At 35.4% G+C, this 8,407-nt stretch overlaps 1 protein-coding gene across 1 annotated transcript in view; it reads left to right on the forward strand.

Annotated features, from left to right (window-relative positions):
• LOC107707969 (leucine-rich repeats and immunoglobulin-like domains protein 3) overlaps positions 1-2,055 on the forward strand; it is a 31,660-nt gene extending 29,605 nt beyond the window's left edge. Inside the window, exon 19 of the mRNA XM_016512090.1 lies at positions 1,547-2,055. Coding sequence (XP_016367576.1) covers positions 1,547-1,737 — 191 coding nt within the window. The 3' untranslated portion in view covers positions 1,738-2,055. The remainder of the gene's footprint in view (positions 1-1,546) is intronic.
• The last annotated feature ends 6,352 nt before the right edge of the window (positions 2,056-8,407 follow it).

Below are 8,407 nucleotides of genomic sequence, written 5' to 3' on the forward strand. Positions count from 1 at the left end.
AAAATTTTTTCATCTAGTTGCCAAGGCAACATTTCTCTCTTTTTTTTTTTTTGTATCTTGTTTTATTAAAATAAATAAAACTAAAGCTAAAATAAAAATAAATAAAAACTATATAGAAAAAAAGAATAAAAATAAGAAAAACACACAACTAAGTTACTAAAATGTAAAATAGAATTAAAATGAAAATATAAAAATAAAAACTAATATTAATATTAGTGCAAAGTTATAGTATCTTAATTATACTAAAATAACACTGATACTGACAACATAACAGACAATGGCAACAAGACAATGTTCAAATGCATTTTTAATCATAATAAATAAATAAATAAATGTAAAAATTAGTAATAATAGTTATAACGGTATTAGAATAGAATAGAATGCCTTTTATTGTCATTGTACGAAATTATTATTATTTTTTTTTTTATTTTTGTATTAATTTATAACATTTTAAAAATGATATTAATTTATTAAATTAAATAATTTACACAGGAACTGCAATGAAAAATACTTCTAAAGCATTTATTAATCTTAGTGTTCATTTCAGCATTCACTAATACAATAATTAAATCAACAGTTGTATCTGTTAACTCTTTCCCCGCCAAACACGAAATTTTCCGTGTTTCCGCTGTTGTACGCTAGGGGGCGCTATTACGCATCTCCTGAATGAGTCTAGAGTCACTCGATCAAAAACACAGGCGAGGAAGACGCAGAAACCAGCGATCTCAGATGTAAGCGCATGCATATGAAAAATAATGCGATCATCAACACTAACCGCGTATAAATGAAAACTGCCTGATGTTAGCGAGTGAAATGTGGATCCAGAAAGTGTGCAAGCTTTGGGAGCGCTGATGGAAGCCAGCTACTGCATCTTTGCTTTGATAATATTACTGAATATGATCCAGATGCAGTATTTGATAAAAATGCAATTTGCTCAAAATGTTGCTTTTTTTATGAAACCTACATCCAGAAAGTGTGCAAGCTTTGGGAGCGCTGATGGAAGCCAGCTACTGCATCTTTGCTTTGATAATATTACTGAATATGATCCAGATGCAGTATTTGATAAAAATGCAATTTGCTCAAAATGTTGCTTTTTTTTTTTTTATGAAACCTACCTACATTCAAGTGTTGATAAAAAAACAATGCTTGAAGCTAGAATTAAACAGATTTTTTTCTTTGAAAGTAGAGGGTCTGATATTTGCGTGTTCAGATATTCATACAACAAAATATTCTGGGGGCCATGCAATTTTAGTGAAAACCGGCAAAAACGCTGGCGATGGCTGGCAACTTTTTTCCAAAAACGCTGGCGGGGAAAGAGTTAATGTTATTTAATGGACCTGAGATAACATGAACTAACAATCAACAACTTATCAAAGATTAATAAATGCTGCATCATGTATTGCTCATTAATGTTAGTGAATGCATTCACTAATAGGACCATACTGTAAAGCTAGTTTTAGGGTTTGATTCCCAGGAAGTGCTTGATCTGATAACACTGATGTAGCTTGAATGTGATGTACATGACGGCGTGTGCCTGTGGTCTCAGGGACGTTCGGGAAAGCGGCGTGGCGGCCGCAGCAGGAGCTCTGCGCTCATAACGCCGTCATTCTTCAGGAGAATCCGTACGCAGCGCTTCATGCCGACTCAGACCTGGACGAGGAGCACGCGAGCGTTTACGAGCAGCCGCTTGATCACCGGACGATAGAGAGCTTTCCCACGTCACCGCTGGGCTCTTAGCGCCTTCGACACGCCGACGACCAAAAACCAGAAACGCTCTACCTCAAGACAAGAGCTGCGACTGAATGTAAATGACACGTTTGTACAGAAAAACAGATTATATGCATTTTATACCAAATTATATTTTGTAAATTAATAGTGTAAATATGACCCTTATTTTTCCTACTCTTTTCCTGAGTCAGATATATGCGACCGATCGAGGACTAGTTAACTGTGGACTCTAGTTTGATCCGTTTATGATGTTTATTTCCGCTTTGGCTTTTGCTTTGAATAAAGCACCATTTGCACAAACTAGTACACAATAAACATTCCCGTGAGCTGCTACACTTGTGAACGCTTGCGTCATCTTTTTTGATTGTGTCGATGTGCTTTTATTCTTCATGGGATCAGATTTGGAGAAATGTAGCATTGCATCAGTGTCTCACTGCAAGTGAATGGGTGCCGTCAGAACGAGAGCTGATAAAAACATCACAATAATCCACAAGTAATCCACAGCACTCCAGTCCATCAGTTAACATCTGGAGAAGACAAAAGCTGAAACAAATCCATCAAGACGTTTTTTAATCAGTTGAGACGTCGCGTCAAAATCTCCCATTGAAACTGACAAGACAAGTTTTAAAGTCAACATGAAACCGCTTTTGCAACCTGTATTTCTGAGTAAAACGGATGTTTGGCAAGAAATAAATGATATTTTCTTTGCTCAAACAAGGTCATGGGTTCGATTCCCAGGAAATACACTCGATTAAATTGATTATACCTTGAATGCAGTGAAAGTTGCGTTAGATAAAAGCGTCTGCTAAATGCATGCATGCAAAATACAGAATGTGGCTTGATTTTATCCATGATGAATTGCATAAATTAATTAGATAAATGATTAGATGTTGACAAGATTCTTTATATGACATTTTATTCCATTTAGTGCTTTTTTTAGTACTAATGAGATACTATTATAGTTTCTATTTATATTTAGAATCAGTTTTTATATTTTCATTTTAATCGACAGTTTTAGTAATTTTGTTTGTTTTGTCATTTTTAGTAGTTTTTTAGATGTATCTATATAGTTAATTTTTATAATTTTTTTTGCATTTAAATTTTACTTAATTTTATTTATTTTAGTATTTATTTGTTAAGCTAAATTAAAATGAAAACAAGTTGAAATTCTTTTTATATTAAAGTTAATGTTAAAGTAAAAACGGTTTTATTTTAGTTTGTTTTAGTTAACTATAGTAACCCTGCACTGATGGACCGTTCATCACAATAAGAACACACTGAGGAATTAAACTCCATTTAGCTGCACATTCCCATGTATTTTCATGCAGCAGGTATTTAAAGCCGTTAAACACGAAAGCAGCGTGTTGATCAAAGCGCTTCGAGTCGAGAAGCGTTTCGTTTCAACAGCAGCCGACAAAGAGTTTCCTGGCAAAAAACGCGAGAGTGACTGGAATTCCAAAATAATTCCCGCACTTTGATTTTGGCTCCAGTGAAACTAGACCGGAAATCAACTATTCCTCAGACCACCGGCGGATTTTCCCTGATCCTGCGTCGACCGAGGAGCATCTGAACGTGACCCGGCGCTGGAGCGACTGACCTCGGATCAGATCGAAGGCCCAGTTTAGTTTACCTCCCACTCTGTGACTAAGCAGAGCAAATGGATTTCACATGCCTGTCTCATATCTCGCTGCCAGACACGGCGAATTTCAGAGCCGATTGGTCCTCATTGTTGCCAGATGTTGCAGCGTGGACGCAGATGTTGAGATAATCGATGACCGGCAGAGTCGTTTCGCTCTGCAGAGCATCTTTCTGCCGAGTTCTCAACATGCAGGATCTGATTCTGTCTATGCTTTCTTATTGCACTGAAAATCTTCATCCACCCTTTAGGCGATTTAAAACAGATGTTCTTTATGGTACAGATGTTGCCGTAAATCTGCAGGAACGTTCAGCGCTGCTCTTTACAGTGAGGAAGAGACGCTGGAATCTCGCTGCGGTTTCTTGTAAACTGGCGGTGCAGGTGGGAATGTGAGAGTTTCTGGGAAGATCGGCCTGTTTGTGTCTATAATAACACCAGAAAGAAGGACAGCATAAAAACTGAAAAATAATACTGGGACAGAAATCAACTTTTCCATTAAGGAAAATTGAGTTCAATAGATTTCCAGGGCGTTTTTACCCTTCATATGGGCTTTAACAGCTTGAAATGTAAATGCATGTATTTATTCAGTAAATGAGACATTATAGGGCTGTTAGCAATCAAATGAAATCGAAAGTGGCATTAGTTGTATTTACAGCTCAGACTGAGATGCCATGAGTGTTTACACTGCAGTTACAACTGCATAGTGTTACAAAATGAATGCTTTAAATATTTAATATATACAGTATATAATGTACAAATATGGAATTTAATTATAGGCCTACTTTAAATATAAAACTAAAACCACCAGTAGGTGGCGGCAAGTCGCTGTCTTAATGAGTGAGTCACTGATTCATGATTCATTCAAAATGCCTGATTTATTCTGGATCGAAGCAAGTTACTGTATTTATGAATGAGTCGTTGAATCGTCAACTCACCTGAATTATTTTAAAAGGCTGAATCATTTAGGAACGAAGCAAGTCACTAATGTCTTTATGCATGAGTCACTGAATCTTTAACTCACTCGATTTGTTCAGAAACGTTGAATCATTCAGGAACGAAGCAAGTGACTGTCTTAATGAATAGTTCACGTAGTCATTAATTCACTCGATTTGTTCAAAATGTTGAATCATTCTGGCAAAAAAGTAAGCCACTACTGTCTATATTCATGAGTCATTGAATCATTAACTCACTCGATTCGTTCAGAAATGTTGAAACATTGTGGTTCTGCGGTTTGGAACTATTTTTGGAAAAGAGCAAAAACTGTCGATATTGACAATATAGCTTATCGGTAATTAATTTATTATACACCACTGGATAAAGTATAACTGATGACAACGACTCTGAACTTGAACACTCAGTGCTGGAGCTTTGATCAGATAGTAATAGTTTAACACTACTAATGACACTCGAGCTGAGGATCCAGTGTAAGTGTTTGAATGTGTCTGTGTTTAGTCTGCGTGCAGTGAGAGGAGAGCGTTTCGATTCCAGGTGCTTTCCGCTCCTCCAGCTGTGACTTCTTCGCATTCTGTCACTGTATGTGCAGAAAGACGGAGAGAAGGAGAGAGAGACGTTCACTGCTGTAGTTTCAGTGTGGTTCTGCATCACTGGAGGCACCAAACACAATGTTTGTTTTCAAACAGAGTTCATGAACACGCCCCCTGTCTGCCATTGGTCAGACCTCCTTATAGCCCCGCCCCCATACTCAAAACCAGCTCAACTGATGTTTGGAGTATTTTAAGATGTAAATCATCCACATAAAAACAGCTGGAATGCAGGACAAAGGTGTTGATCATAAGTGAGTGGAGATGAAACACAGTTTAGATCAGAGCTGTGGGGAAATTAAACCAGTTTTGTTCCCCAGTATTCACACAGTCGAATGGCAATATAAACTGACGACTACCCAGGTAACAAATGTAGGTTATAAAAAGCATTGATTTTATGTTTCTAAAACATTAAAATGTCCAGTTGACCATATCACGATTAGAACGTTATTTAAATGTTGCAAAAACCTTTCTTAGAACAAGTACAAATAAGAACACTGGACGTTTTCTCAATGTTATGAGAACGTATATCAAATATTAATAAGGTTACAAGAACATTCCATAATCATTACTTTAAGAACGTTATGTGCTAACATTTACATATGTATTTGTTTTTGGGTTTTTTTATATTTTAGAAACATTTTTTTCTTGGTTATGTGAATGTTAAAGAAACATTCCATTTCATCATTTTGAAACCATTGTGGGAATGTTACATTTGAATGTTCTCTGAACGTTCTAAAACAAGTAGCAACATTTAAAAAACATTCGATGAACGTCCAACTACAACTTTCCAGGAAAAAAAAACGTTCCATGAACCATGCATAAATATTGTTTTTGTGTTAACATTTTGAGAACATTATTAAAGGCCAGATAATTCCCCAGCTAACAATATGTTTTAAATATTCTGCTAACATTTCATTAAAGTTACAAAAGCGTTATTTCTGAATGCTCTCTGAACGTTGAAAACGCCCTGTTTTTAAAATGTTAATTAATAAACAAATAAGAACACTGGAACATTTACATATGTATTTGTTTTTGTTTATATTTTAGAAAAAAAAAATCTTGGTTATGTGAATGTTAAAGGAACATTCCATTTGATCATTTTGAAACCATTGTGGGAATGTTACATTTGAATGTTGGTTTTTTTATATTTTAGAAACATTTTTTTCTTGGTTATGTGAATGTTAAAGAAACATTCCATTTCATCATTTTGAAACCATTGTGGGAATGTTACATTTGAATGTTCTCTGAACGTTCTAAAACAAGTAGCAACATTTAAAAAACATTCGATGAACGTCCAACTACAACTTTCCAGGAAAAAAAAAACGCTCCATGAACCATGAATAAATAATGATTTTGTGTTAACATTTTGAGAACATTATTAAAGGCCAGATAATTCCCCAGCTAACAATATGTTTTAAATATTCTGCTAACATTTCATTAAAGTTACAAAAGCGTTATTTCTGAATGCTCTCTGAACGTTGAAAACGCCCTGTTTTTAAAATGTTAATTAATAAACAAATAAGAACACTGGACGTTTTGAGAATGCTGATCTCATAACGTTTTCTCAATGTTATGAGAACGTATATCAAATATGAATAAGTTTGCAAGAATATTCCATAATCATTACTTTAAGAACGTTATGTCCTAACATTTATATAAATCTTTTAAAGAACATTCTCTGTTAGCTGGATGTCTGAAATAAAGCCATGCACGCTGACTAAACCGTGAATCTGATCTGAAGTATGAGCGGTTAACGAGCGCTGAAACCGTCAGGTGTGGTCGTGTAGATCATGTTTGCATGAACACACAACACTTTCCCTCTGCAGATCCTACGCTGATTTTATCCCCAGATTCACGGCCCACCCAGAAGAGTCGCTCAAGCTGTTTTTATGCGCTCACAGACGTTCCTCTGTTGGTTTATCGGAGCTCAGCCAACTCACATACACTGTCACACGCCGCAGATTCTCTTGTCCCGCTTCCAAGCCAAATTAACACCATCCAAGAAGAAATCAGACTCCAGAAATAAAAGCTGCAGCTGATTTGAGTTGCCATCGCACTGGCTCTCATAACAAAGATCTGCTGATGTTTTCCAGACGCTCTGGAACGAGGCTCCATCATCTCAGATTCAGATGATGCCAGCGAGAGCTCCAGAAACACAAAGACAATCATCACGGCAATAATTCAGCAGAGACGAGCGTTCTGTCATCACTCACTCACTCAGAGACGCGTTTAAGAGACGTTCAGAAGGATGTCCAAGCTGCTCTTTCACATACAGTGAAAGCTGATGCTGATTTATACTGAAACAGTATCAAGTCCATATTCCAAAAAAACATTCTCTGATCATCTTCCCCTCCTCTTGGAATAGATTTATGGACTATGATTATGATCATGGATTTATGATATTTATAATTTATATTTTTATATGATACTTTCTATGATACATTCATGATTTCATCTTATTTTAATTAGATTTTTAGATATTTACGGTACTTGTGATATTTTTCTAGAAGAGTATTATTTTTAGCAGTGTGAACATTCAGCTAAACATCTCCTTTTCTGCTCCACTGAAGTAAATAATACAGCTAAGTAAATGGTGACAGAATTAACATTTTTGAGGTGTATTATGCATTTTAGAGAGACAGACGGTACATTGAAAAGAAAAGAGTGCATCGGATGACATGTGAGCACCTGGTTTTCTCTGTGTGTGTGTGTGTGTGTGTGTGTGTGTGTGTGTTAATGTTCCTGCAGAGGCTGAATAACTGTTATTACACTAATGGCTTGGTAATGTTGGTTTTCCGGACTCGTGTGATTATTACCAAACCTGCTGTTCTGAACACAGGTGGACGATTCACTCTCTAACAGCACTAAACATCCTTTCACATTAGTGTGCCTTCACATAAACGTACTAATACAGTTACACTGGAAAGAAATGGATTAATTGCATTAAAGGGACCCTTCACCCAAAAATGACAATTCAGTCAGTTTCTCACCTTCATGTCATTCCAAACCTGTACGAGTTCAATTCTTCTACTGAACACAAAAGAAGATATTTTGAAGAATGTTAGGAATCAAACAGTTGACTGTAGCCAACTCTCTGAACATACAGTTTTAAATAATATTTTAGAAACATTTTTTTCTTGGTTATGTGAATGTTAAAGGAACATTCCATTTTGAAACCATTGTGGGAATGTTACATTTGAATGTTCTCGGAACGTTCTAAAACAAGTAGCAACATTTAAAAAACATTCGATGAACGTCCAACTACAACTTTCCAGAAAAAAAAAAAAAACTTCATCCTATTTCACGATACTTTTATTTTCACATTATACATTTTGATACTTCTGATATATATATTTATATTTTATGATATATGTTTCGATATTTTTATGATGCTTTTATATATTTATATATTTGATATTTTGTTTTTATTATTTATATTTTTAATTTTCTGATTTTATGTTTTTGATGTTTATATTCTTATGATTTTTATATTATATAT

The sequence above is a fragment of the Sinocyclocheilus rhinocerous genome, unplaced genomic scaffold (genome assembly GCF_001515625.1).
Source record: "Sinocyclocheilus rhinocerous isolate Xijiao unplaced genomic scaffold, SAMN03320098_v1.1 scaffold475, whole genome shotgun sequence".
Classification (NCBI taxonomy): Eukaryota; Metazoa; Chordata; class Actinopteri; order Cypriniformes; family Cyprinidae; genus Sinocyclocheilus; species Sinocyclocheilus rhinocerous.